Source organism: Mastigoproctus giganteus, chromosome 6 (assembly GCF_048544385.1).
Source record: "Mastigoproctus giganteus isolate SK-2022 chromosome 6, ASM4854438v1, whole genome shotgun sequence".
Taxonomy (NCBI): Eukaryota; Metazoa; Arthropoda; class Arachnida; order Uropygi; family Thelyphonidae; genus Mastigoproctus; species Mastigoproctus giganteus.
Window position 1 is genome coordinate 228,326,623 of NC_143580.1, and position 26,795 is coordinate 228,353,417.

General features: G+C 39.2%; 1 protein-coding gene across 2 annotated transcripts in view; it reads left to right on the plus strand.

The window, feature by feature from the left end:
• The window catches only part of LOC150085063 (uncharacterized), a 62,666-nt gene extending 37,092 nt beyond the window's left edge, over positions 1–25,574 (plus strand). For both annotated transcript variants that reach the window (XM_090376761.1, XM_090376760.1), the window contains exon 2: positions 22,632–25,574. In XM_090376761.1, coding sequence (XP_090232887.1) covers positions 22,754–23,947 — 1,194 coding nt within the window. In that variant the 5' untranslated portion in view covers positions 22,632–22,753 and the 3' untranslated portion in view covers positions 23,948–25,574. The remainder of the gene's footprint in view (positions 1–22,631) is intronic.
• Positions 25,575–26,795: the final 1,221 nt, after the last annotated feature.

Consider the following 26,795-nt stretch of genomic DNA (forward strand, 5'->3'; position numbering starts at 1 on the left):
CGACACCGAAGCCATTTCAAGCTTATTTAAAAATGAAGAAGAAGAGAGAGAGAGAAAAAAAAAAAAAACATTTCACGATCGAAGTTTCCCTGGCGCCGTGCTAATTCATGAAGTACATTCTGAAATAGATGGCGCACGCTGATATGTTGTTTACTGTGCTTAGATAACGATCAGCAAGGTGATTCACGCCAGTCAATAAGAGAGCGAGAGAGAGAGAGAGAGAGAAAGATTCTGAAAGCTGAAACGGGAAATAATTTTGAGTGACTCATTCTGTGTAGCGGCCACTTGGTGCTTTTATTGTAGCCTTCCAAATAGAAACAAATATAATATCACAATTAAGGCAGTAACTCAGGCCTCCATTTCTTGGAGAATGCCCTTGTTCGTTCTTGAAATGCTTGCTTCTTCCAGGAAAATTGGATCTTGTGAATTGTGATACGTCAAGACTGCAAGCTCAAAGATGCGTTCTTTTATCGATCTGCCAACCTTCTGTAAATTTATAACTGCTTGTAATAAGCTTTCAGCTCACATAGGATTTACGTACGGTTGATGCTAAAACATTGGGCATCTCATATTGTGAACAGATAAAGACGAGTTTCTTCGGTCGTGCATTACAAATAAACAGCCCATTAGAGAATTATAGAATCCTATGATGATTTCCCATTGGAAGTCCTTAAACCCAAAGCCTTGGTACATCTGTTGTATTCAATTGATCTTCTTATAGAGCGAACGTAATTGCTTTTATACCTTCTTATACCTAATGATTTTCTCGAACGGGTAACGCCATTTCCTTTCATCACAAATGAAATAAAATGTCCATAAAAATTTTTCTTGTCCGGAATCGAATTCAGGAATTTTTTCCACTCGGTGTGAAAAAATCAGGTTTTTCATCCAGAAAAATCGACCACAGAATATACTCGATTTAACAAAGCCTGACGTAGCCGAGTGGTCAGTCAAGTACATCGTGCACGTTCCATGCCTGTCCATCATATTGGAACATGTTGACTTTGGTTCGAATACACGCGACACAAAATACAGATAATGATAAGATTCTTCTCAAATAACTAGTTTCAAACTCTGACCTCTCGGTTCTGCCCAAAGTACCAACAGAGCAATCCTCACCCAGTGAAACAGAAAGTTGTTTGAAGTCCGCTTTCCGGGAGACACGTCATCTAGTGTGACAGCATCCAATTACTGATTCAATTCGCACACTGTCCAATCGCAAAATCATTTTCAGTAATTGCGTGCCGAAATAGAAAAATACCGTGCGGATATTTTGCTGCGTGTGAGAATGTAAATGACTCCATTGAAATTACCAAAGGGTAATTTCAGTGGAGTCCTGGAGCCCTTTCCTTTTAACTTATATGCTGATAAGCTAAGCAGCAGCCCAGCTGATTACATGAAACTGATTGTTATAATAGGAGCTCGGAAAATCATTGAGAGTTTTACAACAGACTCTCAAACCCCTATATTGTACAAGTGGCGTGTCCAGCCGAGGTTTAACCCTCTCCCCCCTCTTCCTTTGAATATTTTGCCTTCCATGCCTGTCCATCATATTGGAACATGTAAATATTGACTTGCAGACTAAGTTGAAGAGATTTCTATCCGGGACCTCGACCATGTGCATGCATGTCCGCATGCGACTTCAAGAGCAGATAAGGGCGTTTGATGTTAGACGACAGGCTGATAGCTAATCTCTGAACTCAAGGGCGGAACCTTCAGTTACACGCATCTATATTTAGAATATAAAGCACACTCTAAGAACGCTACAAAGCGATGTAGGCGTACTGGCGTCGATAGCAAGCTGACGCCAGTTACCACGATACTTATTTGTAAACGTAGCCTAATTAAATGGTTTACTTGACCTCTGACCTTTCCATCATATCTACACCACTCGGAAAGATTTGCGTTCACTTCCAGGATGGGATTCTGAGTTGTAAAAATGGAGCACGAGGTATTTCCTTTTGCATTTCAGAATTCTAACTGCCATCGTGTGATGTATGGATGCCCAAACATGTTATAACTTGTTAATTTTAACATTTTTATCTTTACGCATTCAAGCATGTTATAACTTAGAACATCTTGACGTCACTGTTTTTATCTTACAGTTTATAACATTCTCAAACATGTTATAAATTGTTAATTTCAATATTTTTATCTCAGCGTTATAACATACGTAACATGTTATAACTTGTTTGAACTGGTTTTCACTTTAATGTTGTTTTTTTTTAGCAACTGTAGCTACACTTACGCAAGTGCAGTAGCTGAAAAATAATTTATGTTGTGACAACTTCATCGTTTCTAGATTTAATTTATTTAATTTTATCGCAAGGAGCATTTACTTCATCCGATAGAAGGTCAGACATCGAAATTCAGTCACTTCCTCTAATTGCCAGCATTTATTGTGTAGCAGTAATGCTTTCATCGATCCTCTTCACTTGTACCTGATATTATCAGGTACAAATGAAGTTCAGTTGTCTGAGTTGAACCTCCCATTGTATTGTGGGAAGCTGTTGGGCGCATTGCCAACCAACCAACCGATCGATAATGCTCTGATTTGTCTCACAGCTGCCAAAACGATGTCGTAACTCCTGTTGCATCTTTTGTCTCTCTGCAAACAGTCGCAATGATGGGGTCGTCATTCACCTCTTCTGGTGGAACACGACTTTCCTTGCCTGTTACAATACTAGGGACCCGAATAAATGGAACACGAATTGCACAAAACTTTAGTTGTCTTAAAGTGGTTCCTTCGCTTTCTCCCCTAACTCAATGCAATTATTTTGATTTTATTTTAAAGCTGATAACTCCTAGCGAGTAAAAGTGTTACTTATTTCTTCATTCGTTCAAATTAGTATCACTCAAAAACAATGGAACTGCTGACCATGAACTTTTTGCGCTAGTAAAAACGTTAAAAAATTGTGTAGGATGGCATAAGCTGGAGACCTCTATGCAACAACTTGGATCTTTCCCACACTGGATGAAAAAGACCCGAGTTCGAATCTCGTCAATGAAGCGGAGAGTTTTTATGGGTCGTTTTCCCAACTTGGCTGAGTTGGATGGTCTAAGGCCAGGGTAGCATCGATTTTTCCTCCCGGAAACCCAGATTTTTCGTCCAACAGACAGCAAATCAACCACAGAACACACACACACACACACAGACAATTTACAGATATAATATATATGGCGCAATATGTTGCTGATGTCCCTAATACTCAACTACAACCAACAAACCAGCAACAATTCTGATTACAGGACACGCACTTAGAGCCAGACTATGTAAATTAGGAACTGAGCAGTCTGGACCGTGTCTCTGTAAAAAAAAGTATGTATAAATAGTTGTGTATTGTATATTTGTATATAGTGGTTTTTGTTGTATAGCGTATGCAATTTTTAATTATATTTTTAGTACAAACTTTATAATTTCATGTTTTTAATTGTACAGAGTATATTTGAATGTTTTTTGTCATATTTTTACATGATTTAAAATTTTTAATTGTATACTGTTGTATTCAGGTTGGATTTTATGTGGAGGAGGAATCAATGAATGACCAGGAGTGGCAGGCGTGTTCCTGCGATCCTGCTTTTAGGAGCTCTTTGTGTTTTTACCTGTGTCGTTAATTAATGTGTATTTTGTACCTAGATAGGAGAGGTCCTCTTCCCTGATGGCAGGGGCAGTAACCCTGTTGTAAAGGGTTATGGACGACTAGGCATCTCGCAGGTGCCTAATCGTCCGTAACGTAGGTGAGCCAATGGCTCAGGAAACGTTTTATTCTACGGAGGTAGGAAAAGAAAATGAAATGAAAATGACCGTAGACTTTAATCAGGGGACGATCGACGGTATTTACAAGATCCAACGAACCTCTGTATGGGCCACCATAGTAGGCACCCGGTCAAGCTACCCCTGCTTATGACCACCCATTGTAAACTAAAGTTTGCATCTGAACGGCGTCATTGGCCAGTTGAAGCTGGAAAAGATCTTTTTCTGTGAATCACACCTCCTGCTATGCTGTTTGAACGGTAGATGGAGGGTAAAGCGACAAAATGTGGAGAGAAATCACTCCGACGACCTGATCCAACGAAACCGACAGGGGAGCTGCAGTGTTTTAATACGGGGACGTTTTCCTCGGAATCTATCAGAGCTCTCTATTTCCCTGGATTACAATCTGAATGCTGAAACTACGTATGCATCGTGCCTGATCAGGTGGACCTCTTCGTGCTGTCTATATTCCCTGATGGCACAGGTGTGTATGTTCTGGCAGGATAATGCGCCCTGCCACGTTGCCGGTATTGTTCGAGAGTGGTCTGCTGAACATGAAAGTGAACCAGACGCTACCGTAATCGAAGATAGCGCTTAGTTCACTTTCGTCCTTGATCCATTTTCCTTGTTTCGTCCTTTCCGCTTGATCCTTGTTCAATGGGATTGCATGGATCGACAGATCCGGCGTTTGAAACCTCCATCACGGACTTTCGCAGATCTTAAACGATGTCATTATTTTTACTCCGCTGAAAAGATTCTGTATTTTTCAAATACATCAATTGGTTCGCATTGCATTCTTCTTGCAATCCGGCCGATTTAGTAACAATGAAACAAGCATTAAATGCTTTACTGGCATTGTATATTCATCATGATGTTCCCCTCTTCATTTTTAATTTCTGCCTGATTCAGATTAGTATTTAATGGTGCAGCTATTTCCTCATCTGTCAAAAGTGATGACCTCGATCATTGCTAAAACAACTTACAGTCATTGCAATTCATTCTGTGTCTAGTTAAGCGTCAAAGCAACCAAGGCTACGAGGCATCGTATATATGTTTAGCGCACTGATAAATTTTCGAAGTACAGTCTGTCCTCGTATAGCACGATAGTTGCGTTCCTAGAAATCCTCGTGCAATGCAAAATCGTGCAATATAAACAACAGGCCCTATGGGAAAAGTAGGGTTAGGTGCCGACCACCCAAGATTGAACACACATTTGGAACCAAAACATTACCAAACACAATAAATAATCGGTAATTTTAATCGTTATAAAATACGTAAGTATTTTATAACGATTAAAATACGTAATAAAGATATTATATTATAATAAAGTATTTTTAGTATTTTTTAATACTAAAAAAAGTATTTTTTACGGATAAAATACGTATTTTATTCGTAAAAAATTTATTATATTAAATAACATAGTCGTAATAAAATACCTACGTATTTTATAATACGTAAGTCGTAATAAAATATTGCTAATGCTTTTGCTTCTATCGTAAGCAAACTTGCTTTTTGTTTGATTTTCTATCCAAACAGATGACAGCCGTTCCATCTCTTCCAATTCTTGTGTCTTAATCTAACGGATTTTAATTACACTTTGAGTTGTTCCCGCTATGAAAGTTGTTTTTATTTTCTCTGCATTCTTTGTAATTCTCCGCGTTGCCTGATTTAGGTCTGTAGCACGTGCAATATCACATGGTCTTTCATTTCGCTCAAAGCGTTTCACAATTTCATATTTTTTCTCTATCGACAGAAGCGGACTGGCCATAAGCCTTACGGGGGAAACCACGGTGGGCCGGAGGCCGGTGTGTTTTTTTCCATAAACCGTAGTATGAGGCCACTACAAATTTTCCCGGGTAAGAATTTTTGACTCAGTCCGCCTCTGTTTATCGATATTGCTTCTTTTTTTTTCTCTCTGAATCTGCAGTGTCTTAGCCAGGACGCTTCCTTTTCACACCTTTTAAGTATTTTACTAATTTTTGGGGAATAAAGCACAATTACAAAACGAGGAGGCACGCTTGATACACATAAACAAAGCTGCGCGCGTGTAGCAACTGAATAAACAACACCGTAAAGGCCGAGATACACTATTAACACCTCACATTTTACTAAAGCACATTTCTGGGGGTTACTACCATAAAACACTAATGGATTAACTAATGGATTGACAAAGACTAATGGATTAACAGTAGCCACGGGCAGAGGTGAAAGAGATTCTTGCACTGCTTCTATTGGAATGAGCCGCAGCCTGAAAAACAAGATGCAGGATATTTCAGAGACTGCTGGAAGTCATTGCGGTACAAGTAAACACATGGGTTGTGTTAGGGTAGCTAAGAATAGAAACAGGTGCATGTATACTTGCGTGTACACTAATGCTAGGAGTTTAGTAAATAAATTTGATGAATTTGAGGTATTACTCAAAACATCAAAGGCAGATATTGTTGGGATATCAGAGACGTGGTGTCACACAGATATAAGGAATGCAGAACTGGAATTTGGGGAGTACAATGTCTACAGGAAAGGATAGACAGGATAGGAAGGGAGGAGGGGTTATGCTATTAGTTAAAAAACACATAAAATCCAAGGAAGTGAAGCCAGTTGACATCGCTGGACAGTGCAGTGTTGAGTCAGTTTGGTGTGACATAAGCATAGGTAAATCAAAATTGAGAGTAGGAGTGTGCTATAGACCTAATGACTCTGATGAGTATAATAAGATACTGTACAGGGAAATAGAGTGGGCCAGTAAATCAGAGAGTCTTATAATGGGGGATTTTAATTTCCCAGATATTGACTGGAATTTGTGGGTTGGTCACTCACACACTAGCAAGGCTTTTGTGGATTTATTGGATGATTGTTTTCTACACCAGCATGTTCGGGAGGCAACTAGAGGGAGTAATACTCTTGATCTGATTATCAGTAGTGATTCTTCATGCATTAGGAATCTGCAGATAAATGAACCACTGGGTGGCAGTGATCACAGTGTGCTGAAGTGGGATTTACTCAAGGAGGTAACTACCATCAGAGGTAAAGGGAAGGGTTTTTGCTTTCGTAAAGGAGACTATGCTGGTCTGAGACAGTATTTAAATTCTATACAGTGGGACCAACTGATGTTGTTACCAACAGCAAATTCAAAATGGGAAGCATTCAAGGAACTAATCTTGGAAGCTACCAGGCTTTACATACCAACCAAGAAATATTGTTCAAGGTTCAGGCCTAAATGGTTGTCAGATGAACTAATGAGACATATGGCAGAGAAGAAAAATGCATGGGATACATACAAATTAATGGGTGACGTGGAAGCCTATGATAGATATAAGTTGGTCTGTAACCAAGTCACAAAGGAGATTAGGCAGGCAAAGGCAGATTATGAGAAATCCTTGGCAAAGGATGCAAAGAAAAACAGAAAAGAGTTCTTTACCTATTTAAACTCAAGAAGGAAAGGGATGAATCAGATTGGTCCACTGGATGTTGATGGTTCAACAGTTGAGGATCCAGCTCAGGTGGCTAACAATCTAAACGAGTATTTTGCATCTACATTCACACATGAGGAGTTATTCAGGAAGGGGAATGTCGTAGGTGAAGTAAACATTGGCAGTGAGCTAGATGATTTTCTAATAACTGAGAGGAAAGTGGAGGAGAAATTGTTGAGGATAAACATAAAAAAGGCACCCGGGGTGGATGGGATCTATCCAGTTATATTAAAGGAGGCAGCAAAGGAAGTAAGCAAACCCCTAGCCATAATTATGAGAGCTTCTTTGGACTCAGGGGAGGTACCCATGGACTGGAGATGTGCAAATGTAACCCCAATTCACAAAGGAGGAACAAAGGCTGACACAAGTAATTATAGACCTGTTAGTTTAACTTCGGTTCCAGGAAAATTAATGGAGGCACTGGTTAAAGAAGCACTGCAGGATCATCTGGACAAGAATTCAGTTATAGCTCAGACACAGCATGGGTTTGTTAAGGGCAGGTCTTGTCTGACCAATTTGATTGGATACTATGATGTAGTCACAAAAGAACTGGATGCAGGGAATAACTTTGATATTATATATTTGGATCTTAGAAAGGCTTTTGATACTGTTGCGCATGGAAGACTGCTGCACAAATTGGAGAAGTGTGGCATTCGAGGCAAATTGCTGCTATGGATAAAGGGATGGTTGAGTGGCAGAAGACAGAGAGTGGTAATCAATGGACACTGCTCAACGTGGACTAATGTTATTAGTGGAGTTCCTCAGGGTTCAGTGTTGGGTCCATTGTTGTTTCTGTATTTATAAATGATATTGATGATGGTGTATCAGGCTTAATGTCCAAGTTTGCAGACGATACAAAGGTTGGCAGGGTTGTTAAGGACACTACTGATACTATGCTGCTGCAACAGGATCTGGAAAGGTTGAGCAGATGGGCTGAGAGGTGGCAAATGAAGTTTAACATTGACAAATGTAAAGTACTACATATGGGAAACAGTAACCCCAGATCAACGTATCAACTCTGTGGTACTACGCTGACAGAATGAAAAGGACCTGGGGGTAATTGTGCAGGCAGATATGAAGTTCTTTGAGCAGTGCAGACGAGCTGCAAGAGTAGCTCATGGTGTCTTGTCAATGATATACAGGAATTTTTCTAGCAGGGACAGGGATGTGATTATTCCCTTGTATAAGGCATTGGTCAGGCCACACCTTGAGTACTGTATACAGGTCTGGAGGCCTCATTTCAAGAAGGATGTAGAGCTGCTGGAACGAGTACAGAGAAGGGCAACAAGATTAGTGAATGGAACAAAGGGTTGCTCTTACGAAGAAAGGCTTAAGTTTTGCAAATTACAGAGCCTGGAGACTAGGCATCGCCGAGGTTATCTGATAGAGGTGTACAAGGCTTTGAATGGCTTGAGCATGCTCAATGCCGATGGAATTCTTCCTCTTGCTCAGAATAATCACCTGAGAGGGCATAAATTCAAATTGAGGAAGGACGGATGTCGGATAGATGTGCGGAAATTCGCCTTTAGCCAGCGGGCAGTTGGTTTGTGGAATAGACTTCCATCGCTTGTTGTTGAAGTTGATAGCCTAAACAAATTTAAGGCTCAGCTGGACAGGTATTTCGAACGAATTGAGGGGTGAAATGGGAGTAGTGGTTGTTTTTTTTTTTTTTTTTTTTTTTTTCTTTTATTTTGGCTGATGCTGAATAAGCTTGCTTTCTTGCATCATATGCCTCTACTAATGCTAATGCTAATGCTAAAACAATAAAAACAATTTCCAGTTGCGTTTCTGCTAGTGGAATCTGTTATAAACTGGTAGTAAACTCGATCTAATTGCATTTGCGATTATACCGATAGCTGGAATTGTGTTGGTTTTTACGTTATTATGGTGAAATGTGTTTCCCCTTCACTGATATAAAACACATAAATACATTTTCAGAATCTTCTTCATTCCTATCGTGTTGCGTTCAGTTGGGGTGATTCCGCGTTCGACTGCCATTTCTTGTAAACACAAAGGCGAATCGTGTATAAGCGAATTCGGTTCGTGTTATATAAGATAACGTTCCCCTATTTATAAATCGTGTATGATCGAATTCGTGTAATGCAAACACGTGTTATACGAGGACCGACTGTAGTTGCTTGCTGGCTAAGAAAAGTTCTGCCACGAAGAGAATCCGAAACGACCAAAAGTCACTAGATGCAAGATCGGACGAGTTTGAAGCAATTGGATAACCTGTTTTGTTTTCTGGAAAAAAATGTACCTTAGTAGCATGATGGGGTGGAGCTTTGTCCTGATCTAATTGCATGTGATTCAGTCCGCGTGGGCTTTTCTTCTTATATTCAGGAGAAACTTTTTCTTCATACAAATTTCCTCTCACTTGCCCCTGGGAACACACTTTGTAAGAATTATTCCATTAATATCTCAGAAAACAACAACTACCATTGTCTTTGTACTTTCAGAAACACAGAACATTTTGGCCAGCGTTGACTTGCTTTTATGGGCTGACAATTATATAGTGTTCTTGAATGCTGACGACCGCCATTTTAAGTATTGCAAAGGAAAGCGATTTAAAAATTTCTTAGAGATTCAGCAATAATCATGGGAGAATCTTGACAGCATTACGAAAAAGAAATTCAGATATGCTTCAACGATGACAAATTCTCTGAGTTTCACGTATTAGGTCACAATTGGGAATATTTTCAACAGGGATATGATTCAAAATTAGCAAGTTAAAGGAATCTTTGTTTTTAAATACATTTTCCTAAATATTGATGCCTCATACATATAATTTTCAGTTTACCTTCAACAATTATCATAATAATCATCTAGTTTATATTTTTGAATAAACTAGATGATTATTGATCATCTAGTTTATTTAAATGATAGAGAAAGTACTAGGGGTGAGAATATTCTTGAATTCATCATTACTAACGAATCAGATGACATCACAGGGCTTAAGTACAAGAACCATTGTCAAGAAGCGATCCTGCTATCGTCACTTGAAAGATGAAGTGTAGCAATAGTTCAAGGAAAAGGCACTGGTTTTAACTTCGGAAAAGGGGGACTTTGACAGTTTAAGGCGCTATATGACATCTATGAATTGGACCGATTACCGAGGGAGGGCAAATACATTATGGAATACTTTTAAAACAAAAATCACAGAAGCCATGAACGCATACATACCATTAAGAAAATATTGTATAGGAGGATGCCGAAACGGATGACTTCTGAGCTGGCTGGTGTCAATTAGAGAAGAAAAAGATAGTATGGGACAGTTACAGAGCGATGAAAAGTGCTGAAGCATACAACAGATACAGTTGATCTGTAATAGTACCAAAAATAAGGTCAGGGAGGACAAGGCTGCATATGAGAAAGCATGGCTAAGAGAGCAAAGAATGGGGACAACGAATACAACGAAGAATAAAGCTAATCAGATAAGAACCTTGTGCTCTGGGTGAGGGAAAGTCTTAGATAACTCGGCTGATGTTGCAGATGAACTGAATAGGTACTTTGCATTGGTCTTTACTGACGAAAGACCCTTCATGCTGAGAAGAGGATGTGCGAGTGAGGCTGAGACATATGACATTAGTAATGTCGTAATTACAGATGAGTGTTTATTAGAAAAACTTTTGAGCATAAAGGCAAGGTTCCCGGAGTTCATTACATATACCTGGTAGTTTTGAGGGATCTCACCAACGAGTGTATGGAAACATTGAGGTTAATTATGAGGGAACTATTGGACTCAGGGGAGATTACTTTGGATTGGATAAGTGCCACCGTAACGCCAATACATAAAGGCGGTTCTCAGAATGAAGTTGGTAATCACAGACAGATTAGTCTGACTTCAGTGGTAGGAAAAATCTTAGCAGCAATGATTAAGAGTGCAATCTAGGAACATTTAGTTATGACATTCTGAATAACACACAACGTGGCTTTGTTAAGGGAAAATCATATTTAACTAACGTTTACACAGTTACTTCTGTAGGGAACAACTTCGACATACCTTATTTGGATTTTAGCAAAGCATTTGACTCTGTTCCTCATGAGAGGTAACTGTATAAGCTTGAACAGGTTGAAATTATTGGTAAGATTCTAAGATGGATTGCTGGGTGGCTGCAGGTTAGAAGGCAGAGGGTTGTGATTAATGGATAGTCTTCAGATTGGTGTAACATCAGGAGTGTGGTTCATCAAGGATCGGTTCTTGGACCACCCTTGTTTCTCATTTCCATAAATGACATTGACGAAAAGATAAAAGGCGTGGTATCAAAATTTGCAGACCACGTAAATATTGGTAGAATTGTTAATGATCAGTGCCAAGCAGCGCTCCTTCAGGATGACTCGAACAGACTTCAGAGAAGTGATGGATATGTTTTAATGCTGTTAAATGCAAGGTCGTACATTTTGGGAATAGCAACCACCAAATAAATTATACAAATATTTCCAATTCAACTTGGTGGAATTGAATTGGAAACAGTGCAGGAGGAAAGGAATCTGATTACAATACAGGCAGCTATGAAGTTTTCTGAGCAGTGTAAACAGGCAGCCAAGAAAGCCCATGGTGTTCTGTAGATGGTTTATCGAAAGTTATCCTGTAGAGATAGGAAGGTTATAATCCTACTGTATAAAGCAATTGCATGTGATCCAGCTGCACCACGGCGCTGAGCTCTGGGAGGAACAAAAGATAAAGAAAGTTATATAAGAAAAAATATATATATGTCGCACTAGTGACCAGTCGCCACTGGTCATAAATTGAAACTTGGGCGTGGCTCCGACCTACATTTAGTGTAATTCGCACCTTTTGGGGTGATATTGACCCTAACAGCTGCCAGTTATATTACGGTATCCAGGCTGGAGTACACCCAGGTTATCATTAATTGATATGCTAAGAGCCATGTTACAGATGCTGTATATCAGTAACCGACAATTGCCATGGCTACTACAATAAACACTATTGAACGCATGTCCATGCTATTGAATGTTACTTTGTCCCAGAGTGCACTTCGTCATATTATTCAACGTTCGCGTTATAATTTAGAAGCATTCGATATCAAATATATCAAATAACGTTGAGAAGTTAAAAAAAATTCTATATCGTACTCAAGAAGTGTTTACTAAAATTTCACCACATTATAATTAAGTACTGAGTAACCGTGAAGTGGAATTTGTGAGCTAGATATTTTTAAGAAGATAGGTGCACACAGCAGCAATTCGCGATATTAATAGTGGCAAAGTGACGCAAAGAACACTTATACAGCATCAGTCAAAAAAAAAAAAAAAAAACCTACTTTATTCAAACTACTCACTTCTCACCACGAAATGGAAATTTGCGCCACAATCAATGAGTCCCTCGCTGAAAGCAAATTTTCACATATCTATCCAGTATCAAATCATGTTCAATATTTTAAGTTTATGCCCACTAATGTACGTTTTCTGAGAAAGAGTAAGGATGCCAACAGCATTTAGTTTACTCAATCCACTTGAAGCCTTGAACACTTCAATAAGGTCTCTTCGCACATTCCTACTTTGCAGATGTTACAATGTACAGAATTCAAGTTTTTATGGGTACCGTTTGTTCAAGTTTTGTTCAAATTCAAGTTTTTTATTTTAAGAGTACCGTTTGTGTCCCTAATATTGTTGCTCTTCACTGCACTCATTCCTAAAAAGGGGATTCCAGACCTGTCTGCCATACTCAAGATGTGACCTAACCATTGCCTTATACAATGGGATAATCATCTCCATATCTCTGCCGCCAAAATTCCAGTATATCAATGTTAAACTTCAGTTGCTACATCTCAGCTGCTTAATTTATTTAAGTCTTGCTGAAGTAGCTTATCCTGCTTACTTCATTAACCATCCTGCCAGCCTTTGTATCTTCTGCAAATTTGGACAATAATCTTGATATTCGTTGATCATTCCTTTATCCATAGCAGTAACTTGCCCATGATGCTCCACACTGCTCCAGTTTGTACAGCGCAGCCTTTCTTGTGAAAGTGTCAAAGGCTTCACTGAAATCTGAGTATATGATATCAGATTTATTTTTTGCATCCAGTTCCTTTGTCACTGCATCAGAGCATCCAATCAGATTGGTCGGACAAGATCGCTCCTTAACAAATCCATGTTATGACTCTAGTATGAAACTGCGTTCCTGTATAGACACTCCTGTAATACTTCTTTAACAAGAGACTCCATTATTTTCCCTGGAAGAGAAGTGATGCTTACAGGTCTGTAATTACTTACTTCACCCTTCGATCTCCCTTTGCGAATTGGGGAGACATTTACACATCTCCAATTTATAGGGACCTCCTCCTGAATTCAAGGATGCTCTCATAATTATGGCCAAAATGTTTTGTTTCTTTTAATTAACTGGGTAGATTACGAGCCCCAGGCACCTTGTTTAATTTTAGTTACAACGATTTCTTTTCCACTCTCTTCTCAGTTATTACAAAATCATTTGGCTCCCAGTTAGAATTAGGTATAGTTCTGCTATCCTCATCCCTAAAACTTCTTCACGTGCGAATGTAGATGCAAAATATTTATTCAGTTTCTCAGAAAATTGGTTAACCTATCGACATGAAATTTGTTTAAAGGGTATTTTAAATAAGTCCTGAAATTTTGAAAAGAATCGTAGCTACTGTTTCAGATTTATAACGCTATTTTTCTAGGGGGTGCTGGAGTGGTGACTATGGAATCGAAATTGGACCTAACCTCCAACAGAACATACGCTGAAAATCTGGCATCAGTTTGACTTAAGATGGCTTCCCAAATCTTTCTAAACGCCCGAAATATAAAATTTCGTGGAAATTTTATATGCGGGTGGTCACGGCGAAGAAAATAGGCGCCTTTTGCATGAGCAAAAGCACCTGAATATTGGTAAGCGAATTCGAAAAGGCCTCTGGAGAACCACGCAGTGGATAGCGTTGCTGCATTCCAACACTGTGTGTAAATTGTGTTGGTTCGATTCTCATTACCGACCGAAATCGGAACTCTTTCAGTGGATTGGGATTATTGGAAGGTGTGTTTGTCCCAATATTTTTATTCAATATACACATTATAGTCTTAACCTAATTAAAACAAGTTAGTTAATATGCGCAGTGCGTTACATTTCAGGCACTTTAGCAAATAGATTCGCTTCGGCTATAATATACAATATACGGATAGCCTATGTGACATATATGAATAAAATCATTGATCATAATTGCAGGATTCCTATTGGTTCGATTTTACTGGAATTTGGGATGGCTCAACAGATCTCTTCTAAAATGCCCAAATGTGATATTTCATGAAAATCCTTCCACTGGGAATCGAGTTGTTACATGCAAAGGGACGAACGGACATGGCGAAGACAATAGGTCTTCTTATGCATACAGTATGGATTTTGAAATTGTGAAGGGCTTCCCGGCAATTCTATTCAACCACCGGAGCAACCAGTATTCCAGGCTGAGAAATTTCCTAATATAAGTATTTAGAGCAGAGGACCAAATTGTCGAAGCATATAAGGATACAGGAACGAAACATCTGTGGATATATTGGGTCACTAGTTGCTGGTTTCGAATTCCAGTTATTTCCTGCCTTACAGCCCATATGGCAGCAAGAGTTTTTGATCTCATGTTCTGAAAGTGCCTTTGGAAGATAAGGCCCTCGTCCCCGTCACTCCTAGGACGTGGATATAAAGGTATCTATAAGGTTCTGTAGCCACAAATCCCATTCTTCCACCAGCGTAGACCTTAGCTCACCAAGTGACCGAAGAGTTGGCTGTGGGCGTGAATGCGACTGCCAACGGCATCCTACACATGTTCGATGGGATTTAAGTCTGCAATCGTGCTTGTCATGGCAGTCGTTGGATATCTTCAATTTCAAGATATTCCTCAACCACTTGAGTTCTATGTGCAGTGGCGTTGTCGTGCATGAAAAGAAAAAATCTGGGTCAACCTCACCTATAAAAAGTCGCACATAGAGTTCGACGATCTGTTCTTGGTACCTCTGTGCAGTTATACTCCCATCAAGAACATGAAGAGGGGTGCGGTCATTGATATTCCGGCCCACACGAAAACACCCCCTCCATCGTAAGTGTTCCTTTCTCTGATGTTGGAGGGATGGTACCGCATTCCTTGTTGTTTTCAGATGAAATAATGTCTAGAATCTCTTTCTAAGCTAAAACGGGACTCATCAGAGAACAGAGCTACACCACGAGTTACACCACGTTTTCTACTTGTTTGGTTAAATTTGTCGAGCAGTGTACAATAGATACTATATTCTATTTTAATGTATTTACGTTCAAGAATCAATCAGAAATTGTTATTGTCAGAATAATTTCAGTGTAAAAATTACTTTTCTCGATTTTGTAACTATTTGTGAAGCAAACGCCGAAAAATAGACTTTATGTTTGTTTGCAATACATTAATAACAGATCCATCGCTATGTTGCATCTCGTCCTTGTTTCGGTTTGCAGTCCAGTCGACTAAACGCGAGTTCTAATATTTTATTGATGCTATTACCAGTCTCAAGAACGTTTCTTGAAAATGTTTCAGGCAGTGAAACGTTAGGAAAGAATGTTTAAGTGAAGTTGTTCTTTATGTATGGGGAATGTCTAACATGGTGATTAGAATATTCTTATATTTTAAAATGCTTTGAATTTGTTATTCTTGGCAGATATATCCTTTCTATATGGATGGGAAATGGTTTATTCTAAAATTTCTGTACAAATGAGTATCATTTTAGGAATTTAGGAATCTTGGACTTTTTAGGCCTCTTCATCATGTCCATTCGTCTGTCCGTCTGCATGTAACAGCTCGACTCTTGGCGGATGTATTTTCATAAAATTTTATATTTGGTTTTTTTCGAAAGATTTGTCGGGCCATCTCAAATTTTATTGTCTGCAACGTGTCCGTCCGCTTATAATACCATACTCATAATTAATGGATTTGTATACAATTTTATAATTTGGCTCGTTTAGAAAAAAATGTGGAACCATTGCAAATGTCATTAAAATCGGACCAATAAAAAACCGGCAATTATTATTTCTTTTTTATCTATACGTATCACATAGCCTATATTACGTTTTTTGGCGTGCGCTGATTGGAGGAATTAATGGCGGATGCGCAAAAATGAAATGTTTACGGTTTATGATAAATGTTTTTGCTTTGCTTTTTATCCCTTTTTTATATATAAATCATGAATTGCTACTATTACTATTGCTTCATACAATAAATGGAAAATATATATATTTGCTAACGCGCCTGAAACGTATCATCTTGTCATCTCTTTGTCCAATCCGTCCGTCCGTCCTCTTGTAATAACTTGACTTCTAGTAGATGTTTTTTAATAAATCTTATATTTGGCTCTTTTGTTACTGTTTGTCGATTCTTCCCAAAATTTCATCAAAATCGGATAATTATTGTATCACGTAGGTTATCCATATACTGTATATTATTTCTGTTGCCGTACGTTTATTTCAGGAAGAAATGAAGCGGTTGACGCATGAGCAGAAACTGAATATTCTCGGTTTGCTTATAAAATTAGTTGTTTTTTTCTGGTTTTTAAAATCTAAACTAAAAACAATTCTGAAACCTTTCCCAAAAGAAAACTTCCAGGCTTAGCTTCAGTTGCGCCTATATTTTTAAGCCAATGAGATTTCGTCATTTAGCGTGCTCATCACCTCTAACTTTTTCTGGCACAAACACAGGAGGTAGCAAAATAATGAAAACACATGATATAAAAGTACTGTGCGACGTATTTATGAACATGCGGTGATGATTTTTTTTGTTTGTTTCTTTCTTTCTTTCAGGTAGCAGTGTGAAGGAAAGACGATAAAAGCTGATGTTTAAAATACCTGTAGATCTTAATGCGAGTCTCAGCAATCCAATTTCTAGCAAAACAGTTCCTCAAGAACTTCATAAAACTGAAATTTATGGCAGAGCCCTTATTGCCAACCACTGATCACTGATGGTAATGCTAGAAAGTGGATGCAGTGGTGTAAGGAGCACAAAAACTGGACACGATGGTTGGAAACATGTCATATTTTCAGACGACTCATCATTCACCCTTTTTCCATCATCAAGGAGAGTTTACTTTTGGCGAATGCCAAAGGAAACTCTCCCTTTCCTTTGGCATTCTTTAGATCCTATCATTACCCTGAATGGGCGAATTAATGCCACTGATTATTTTGATATTGTGAGTTCATCCCACAAACGATGCCATGTTTCAAGATGATAATGCTCCAATACGCACAGCCAGATATGCCAAATCTTAGTTTGAGGAGCATGAAACTAAGGCTGATCTCCCATGACCTGCATAATCACCAGATTTAAACATTATTGAGCCACTGTGGGCATATTTGGAGAGGAAAGTGAGAAGCAGATTTTCTCCGCCTTCACTCAGGGATCTTGAAACGTTCCTCCATGAAGAATAGTCCAATATTCCTCTTAATCTGGTTCAGGATTTATTTTAATCTATTCCATGTTGAACACGATGTGTTTTAAAAGCAAAGAGTGGCCCAACACCATATTAATGCATACCTCTAACTCTTATCACTTGTTTCCATCATTTTGCTCACCCTCTGTATATCACGTCATATTGTACCAGTTGGATATTTTGCCTCTGTTTATGTTCTATGTGACTAAAGGACCACTATCAGGTTTCAGATGTCCTGCATCTCCTCTAATCTTAAATATTCTTCTCGCGGCATGGTGCGTAAGTATACCAAGAACTGGAAATTAGTGAAATAATGAGCCCTTTAATTTCTTAAAGAATTACAGATTATTCTCAGACATTTCGTGGAAGAAGTGGTACAGGAAGTACCACTAAACGTCAGAGAATAATCTCTAATTCTTCAAGAAATTAAAGGCAGGTTTAAGTATACCTTATTTCGCCAATTTCCAGATCTTCTGCAATCAGATTCACCATAATATAATGAAACCTTTTATATCAACGAAAGTGTTTTCATTAATTTCCTCTAGTTTAATACATGCAATACCTTTTTTAATTCCATCTAGCTGTACCTTTGCCCAGAGTACTTGTCGTTCAAAATTCCCTTTTCTCTCAGGATACTTTATTTCTTTTAAGGTCCATGGCTACCAGTATCTGCTTTCCCCCTCTCACTGCTCTTCTGTTTGAGCATGACTTTACGTATTCTCAATACGATGTTTTCACAAAAACGTGATCTACTTTCGCCCTGAGTCGGATCTACCTTTATCCTAACTTTAGCAATTTTCCAGATAATCATACATTAATAATGATGTTTAAAATATTTGTGGTCGAGTATGGTATTCCTTGCAATAATGTAAACTATTTTCAATGCTTCTCACGCGCGCGCACAACACACACAACATTAATTTTTATAACTTCTTCGGTCATACAGTGGCCATAGAGTTTCAGCAATAGTCCTAAATTTCGTGGCAACTGCTGCTACACATACAATGGAATTTTCGAGATTTCTTTTTGCGATTTTTTGCTACACTAAATGTCGTTGTTGGACCATCAGCGACTAAGGCCATGTTGCTCGGTGTATATTGTCTGTAAATTGCGTGTGTTCTGAGGTCGATTTTGTTTTGCTGGAAGAAAAACCCATGTTTCCAGGAGCGAAAAAAAAACCATGCTGCCCTCGCCTGAGACCGACTAACTCAGCCACGTTGTGAAAAAGGCCCATTAAAATCTCTCTCATCGTCAATGGGACTCGACACTGCTACCCACAGTTGGGTAAGATCGCTGGCACTTTCATGATCGCTGATGACGAAAGCGTTCCACAGGTATTTCCATCCTTTCTTGCTGCACCGCTGTCCATAATTCCGTCGCATTCCTGGGTGGAGGATCCAAAGCTGGAACGTACTTTTCCGCAGCACCCCAAAGATGCTCCACAGGGTTTGCATAAGGCCATGGTTACGCCACATCTTGAGTATTGTATACAGGTCTGGAGATCTCACTTTAGGAATGATGTAGATCTGTTGGAACTGGTGCAGAGAAGGGCAACCAGACTGGTGAAAAGAACAAAATGGTGTCCTTACCTAGAAGGGCTTCAGTTCTGAAAGTTATAGCATCTTGAGACGAGACTAGGCACCTGCAGGGAGATCTGATTGAGGTGTTTTAAGCCTTGAATGGATTGAGTAAGCGTATTAATGGCAGTCTCAGCAAGGCGTCCACTTGCTAAGACTACACACATGAGGGGTCATAAATTCAAGTTGAAGAAGGATGGTTGTAGGATGCTTTCGGAACGTATAACTCCCTGGGAATTGATACCTCGGCTTTCTGAAGCTCGAAAGATAGGACGTCCTGAAAGAAGCGTATAAACTAGAACTATTGACTATACCACCTTCACAGTTTTGAAATTTCAGTGTCTATGTTGTAAATACAATGTATTTTTCTTTCTTTTAATTCAATCAGTGACTTGAATATTTATAATGTACACCCCTCTATCCGAACCAGGCTGTTCCAGGGGTGCCCACTGATGAAAATATGTTAATAATATATGTGCGGAAGTTCGCCTTCAGCCAGCAGGTTGTTGGAACAGGCTTCCATCTGTTGTTGCAGAATTGGATGGGTTGAATAAATTCAAGGAAGAACTAGACAAATTCCTGGAGGGCACGGATGAGTCAACTTTTTTTTTTTTGCTAATGCTGTATAAGCTTGCTTTCTTACATCACTTGCCATTACTGCTACTACTATTATCCTGATAAAGAGTTTCAAGGATGGTGTCAAATTAGAAATGAAAAAACATGAATTTCATACTGTATACTTGAAAGAAATTATGTTACAGAGTCAGCTTTTGATATCTTCATATTCCTTAATGAGTGTACCAGTTTCAGAATATTGATGATGCACACTCACGTGTCAGAACTTTACTGACCTTTCCAGTTTAAATACATACCTTAAGGTCGGCACGTAGAGATTATCAGCGATAAAATTGGCTCGGAGTTTGGAAGGTTGACCTTACCCAAAGAGAAACTTTCCACTGATAACCCAGTGCTTTCTGCAGGTGCACCAGCGTCCTTTTCGTTATCTCTGCTTCGATGAGAACACAGCATGCATCTCTAAGCTTGATGTGTGATGTGAGCATTTCTGTTTCTGAATAGCGAGTCTCTCAGAGGTCACTAAACTTATCTGCGTTCCGTCATGCACAGCAACTGGACCAATCCATACATCGATTTTCGAATTTTGCCTTTTCGTCACTGAGTCGTGGCTTCTGCAAACTACAGACAAGATAACCTTTACTGTTGACGTCACAACTCGATGTCGACCACTCTCAAAGAGCAGATATTTTTAATCCGTTACAGGTTACTAAGGTGGCCTACTTACAGCACCAGTTCGTCACCATTTCCTGAAACATTTCATGCAAGTTACTGAAGTTGCCTCACACCCACGCACTGACTGATGAATTCGCTACGTTATGCGTTATAACTTTTTTTTTAATAACGCGTTCTCTTCAGTAAAATGCGTTGGTGGATGATTAATTCAGTTTCTTTCAAAAGCCTGTTAAGTCGGTTTCTATAGAATAAGTTCCGGGCAGAAGAGCCATGCGACCTTCTCACTCGACTTTTTGAACGTGGTGGGAATAACATTAGATAATTCTATTAACTTGACGCTAATGACTCTACTCAGATTATAATGCGAATTTGGTACACGATAAATTTATTTGATTTAAAATATAATCTTCGAAGCGTTTCAATAATGTGGTAAACACCTTGGCATTTGGTGAAGGATTGTGTCCTAAAAATAAACTATATCCGCCATGCACGTGTCAGGAATAGGTATAAAAGCAACTTAGTTCACTCTAGAAATAAAAAGATCAACAAAATACAGTAGATGGGTCGAGACGTCGAGCTTAGCGACTTCCAACGGGGTCATCATAGAATGGCATATTAGCAATCAATCTGTTAGTGCTGCTGCAGCAAACCTGTGATGTCCCACACCAATGGTGGCTAACGTAATCAAATAGAAACGTCATGGTGCTACTACACCTGGAAAACGTTCGGGATAGATGCAGAAATTGGCGCAAAGAAAGTGGAGGGTGCCCAGAAGAATAGATCGCATCAGTCCTCATTAAATATTTCGTAAAATCGAGGCCTTCAGCGCTTCAACATTTTACAACAGTGCAGCTGCAAGCCTGGAATGTTGAGAAAACTGTTATGGACTGATGAATCATGGAACATGGTTTTACGATATGATGGCCGTGTTTGGGTCTGGCAGATGCTCCCATAAAACTTCCTCGCGTCGTTGACGGAATTCGAACCCAAGCCCTTTTTTTAACTGGTGTGAGAAGGACGTTGCTTATGTCCAGAATCAGTAATCTGAATTAACAACTTTTGAAAGAGGAACGGATCAAATTACTGCCTTCCAGTTATAGCAATTTGGTTTGCAGTCTACGGACAAGGTCAATGTGCAGTTAAGGTGGGAGAATGAGAACACTTTATTAAGCCCTAGTGAGTAGCACAGTTGGTAGAATTCTCATCCTCTCCACACCGGATAAAGAAGTCCTGAGTTTGAGTCCCGTCGATGGCGAGAGGAATTTTTTTGGGCCTTCTTCACAATGTGGCTGAGTTAGTCGTCACAGGCGAGGGTAGCATAGTTTTTTCCCCCTAAAACTCCGGTTTTTCGTCCACCGGTGTGGGGAGAACGACTATACCAACTGTGCTACCCACGAAGACATGAAAAGCTATTGAATAAATGATACTAGTGAGGCTTTATTCTTAAACTTTCTATTTGAGGATTAATTTTTTTATGTACTGAAGAATTTTTGTTACTAAAATTGGACATAAGAGTCAATTGGACATCACATAACTACCTGGGTAGAGGAAGTGTAGCCGGTTCGAAGGGGCATGGTTCTCAGTGTGAAGTAGCAAAATCTCTTCCTCATAGGTTGACCTTAACAGGCCCATTTTTCTATCTCTCACTCGGGTTTTGATGATGCTAATAACCATGGTTATTAAAGAGATTTTTATACATATCAGTAATAATTCATCAAAAAACAAGGAGTTCAATGTTAAAGTTGCATAAAGAGATTTTTATACATATCAGTAATAATTCATCAAAAAACAAGGAGTTCAATGTTAAAGTTGCATACTTACATTGTGTCTTGTGTGTTACCATTGAAATACATAGAAAATGTTTACGCAAAGACACAATTTTAAATTTTTTAGCAGCTGTATCGAGGGTAAATCTCTGGACGTTGTGCAAATCTCGTATGTAAAAAAATAGATATAATACACTCTGTTAGATGAAGTAATTCTCTGGTGTAAGTTTTTAAATGGAATTTTGTGCTATCTTTAATCTGTAAATGAAATCCCACATAAGCCATATCGAAATTACTCGAAGAATTTCTATTTGTAACTGAAGTACCCAGTTGTTTCTGCTAACTGTTTTGTTTTTAGTGAGTTATTAAATTCAAGAAACTAATTTTTTTCCCATGTTCCTTGCAGAGAGCCAGCAATCAGACAGTCCTTATTCGGAGGTGCCTTGTGAGCTTCATCCGTTATCTTCTTGGAAAGACTCCCAAGGGAACCTATGGGGAATTGGCGACAGTGACATCTGGTGGTATAACATGACTACACGCTTCTGGTCTTTCATTCCCTTTCCCAACAGTAGTCTGGTGTCGACCACTTGGAAGGTCATCTGTGCCCATCCTTTTCATCACGTGATCATCCAAACTGGAGAAGAAGGGATTCTTGTGTTACATTTACCTCAGCTACATTGGGAAGAGCTAACGAGAGTCAGCAACGATCCCGTACTCAATTCGAGCGCCATCTGGTGCAACGAGGGTGCAATGTTTGCAGTGGATCTCCAAAAGGGAGCTGCTTTCAGATTTGATGCTATTACCGTCAAGTGGGAATGGAAGCGGGAAATGATTGAAGTTCATAACCTCACTATGTCTGGATCCAAAGGTCACGTGGCAACGTGGGTAGGTGATCAAGGCGAACTGTTCCTCTATCTTCACCTTCCCAACGTTAGTCAAGTGTTGTTAGCAGATTCGGTTGAAAGCTCATGGCGAGTCGCTGCAGAGGGAAAATCCAACAGCTGGCCTTCTCCAGGAGGAGACTTTGTAACTTGGGCAGAGACCAACAACAGACTGTGGCTGTGGAAAGCAGTTCTGGAACGCGACGAGCTTTGGCTTTTGATCTTGAGTTCGTCCTCCTGGCAAAAGGTAAAAATAGATGAACACGAAACTGTCAGAGTTCCTCTGCTGTCCAACAGATTGGCAGCATGGAAAGATGGACACCATTTATGCATGCTTAGCACCAAAAGCGGTTGTAGAGCTCAATATGCCGCAGTTGCCACCTGGTGTCTCCGTACAGAAGAAACTGTAGAGACCATCGGACCTTCGAAGACGCCTGGCGAAACGACGACATTCTTGTCAATAAGTGCTCAGCATCCAAGTACCACTCAAGTGATTTCTCCTCTCATTCGCCCCTCAGACACGAAGGACGGAGGAAGAAAGAACTCGCCCACCTATTCACCAGACCACTCCTCCTGGCAGCCCCTTTCTCCATTTCTTAACCCAACTTCCGTTCTCGTTCCAAATGATGAGGTCAAAGTTTCAGCCCCAAATCCTCCCTGGCACCAGGAACACTCCAGTGTGTTCGGCTCGGTCATTTTCTTCGGAACATCCCTAACAATTTTCGGGGTCGTTGGGATCATTTGGTGCGTTCGCCGCTGCGTTCATTTCCCAAAGGAAGCTCTTTTGCTCCGGGACCCACCTTCAGTGCGGTACACCGCCATCCCGGACTCCGTTGCTTAAACGGAAAAAGTTGGCGTGTTGAACTCGAGTGATGATCCCGTCTTCCCCCGAATCATCGGCATTTTGGGAGTGAAACTTCCATGCAAAGAAGTAAGATAGGGACGATGCAAGACTACGTGGAATGCCAGATGAATTCTGTTGAATTTCTGATTCTCCATACGTTATCTGAAGATGAGAATCAAAGCGTAGTTCGTGACGTACCACATGGATTGGTAGGTAGGTGTTCGTGACAGAAGCCAGACCTCAGCTTTAGACCTACCAACTTCACCAATATAGCTCTGATGCATATTTAAAGCATATATCTGAGACAGAACATAAGAAAGTAATTTGATTAAATTCTTACTGTGACGCTTTAAAACTGTTTATTCTTGGTGTAGATGTTTTCATGCATATTTCTAATTTCTTTTGCGTAACTCGGAATCATTCTACTCACTCTTCCCTATGATCATGTCGGAATATTGGCTTTCTCTTCTCCCTCATCAGAGTCCGTGTTGTGTGTTTTAAAGAAAGTTCGCTACCTTTTATTGTATTCTAAAAAAATTGCTGGGTGGAAAGATTCAAAACAGTTAAAATTCCCTCAAGTCAGGCACCACTTAAAAATCTCAGCTTACACTACCTCCCGAAATATTAGAGAATCAGACATTCAGATAAGTGTATCTCCTGTTGATTTAAATGGAATAGTCAGCAATGTTTGAAAATGAGTTTTGTTCTGAGCACTGAGGAGAATTGAATAGCCTTTGTCGTCATTAATGCTTACCAAAAGAAAGCAGACAACAACGAGAGGTATGATTGTTAATGTCCTTGCAGTAGGAGTATCCCTAAAAGCATGGTTGGTTCAGGCTGGAAGAGGCAAAATAAAAACACCGAAAGAAGTTAAATAAAGTACTCTGGAGTCAAGACCGATGGCTTCTTTCTTGTGACATAAGTAAAATGTAAAGGTAGTATTGCGTACAATCACGGACACCTTCAACTTCGGTTGGGAATTAAGGGTGATGAGTTCTACGTTACCGTACTGCACTTCATGAGTCTCTTTTCTGAGCAGAGCAGACATTCGTTACAATGGTGGTGTAAACGGTGACAGTGGTCATTGTTCGTTAAAAGGGTGTAAGGTGTTGTCAAACGAAGCCTGTTTTACTGAGAGATGCATACAGGTGAAAGAAGCCACTTAAAGCAGTGGATCCAAATTGGATTGTGCCTCTCCTTTCTGGTGGCTGTGCGGACAATGTTTTCTTAGTATAGTACTGATCCTCTTGAAGGCTCTGTCTGTGATTGATCAATGTTCAGGTACAAGACACAATTCACAAGTGAGTGCAAATAATTGCTTGCCCTTCAGTTTATAGGAATGAGAGACAAGATATTCGACTTTCGCACAAAATCCGATAGCTAAATAGATACTTTTGGACCCACCTTGTAGAATCAATGTCAAAGACAATTGTTGCTATCATCCCCACCAAAGGAGGATTTATTAACTGTATTCTCTAATATTTTGGCAGGGTAGTGCAAATATTTCGTACGTAATTCGGTCAGAATATGACGTTAAATTTTTTTTGATATGAAGAAATTTTCCCCTAAGAGGTGGTAAGGTATCTTCTCTTTAATCTTATACATCAAAAGAAAAAAAAAAAAACGCACATTGCCATAAGGAGTTGAATAAATGCTGGAAAACTGTTGTTTGTCTTATTTCTCCTTTTTGTTTTTAAGACTATTCAAGAAACTTGCACTAATTTTAAAATGATGAAATTTGCCTTGTTTTTCTTTTCAAAATTGAAGTTTGTTTTATAAAAACTATCATTCCACGTATATTAGTAGATCAATCTAGAGTATTAAATCCCCAATATTTTGTACGTTAAATTCACCAAACGAATTAATGGCTACGTTTCTGAATTCTCTTTGGGACTGTCATCAGCCAAATATTCAATCTAAAATGTGTGCAACTTTCTCAACGTTGTTGAGGTTTTATCAGAGAAGTTAACTCCATGGATTTTTTTGACCTGATGACGATTTGTCCAAGAGGATTCGAAAATGCTGCCTAATAAGCAATTAGTTTGATAAATTGAATATCGAATACATTCAGTTGGTATTGTATATCCTTTTGCCTTCAAATTCACGATTGTTCGTGACTTTATATACAATGCATCAATGATTAGCCAAGTAATTACTACTAATCCATTATACATAATAGCAGTTAATTAGCAGTTGCTATGATAATAACTGGATAACATCTGCACACGCTACTCGACCTGTCATCCTGCTAGTTCTGTAACAGGACACTAGGCCACATCCTTGGAAGCAAGCTTTGCCTAGCAACAACCCGTAAACTTTAAGAAATATATTAGTATCGCTATAATACAATCTTTTTTATAACCCACTAAATAGCAGAAAAAATATAAAATACTATATATTTTTTTTATATATTCTAAATGACCAAGATGAATTTGGTTTATCGAAACGAAATCTGGTGCTCACCGCACATTTTATGGCGTTGTATAGGTTCGAACATCTGATGGGTGGCATTCTCTACCTGCAGCACTAACTTTGGCCACAGATAGTAAAATATTCTTTCAAATATGGACTAAAACTAACACAATTCGTCAGATAAAATTCATTGTACAACTTTATTTTAACACTGCCGATCAGAAGTTCAGTAAGGTTGTTTAGAATTTTTGTTGAGGTAACCAAATCGATGAGAGGTCTGTGTATTGTCCCTGGCAGGTTTTCGGGATGAAAAACCCTTCGACAGAAACCGGTAACGACTTAGCCGTGATGTGCGATACTATTATTTTCATCCCTTTTATGGCATTGGATTCTGAAAATAAAATGGTGCATTTATGAATAACTCTTGTGCAAT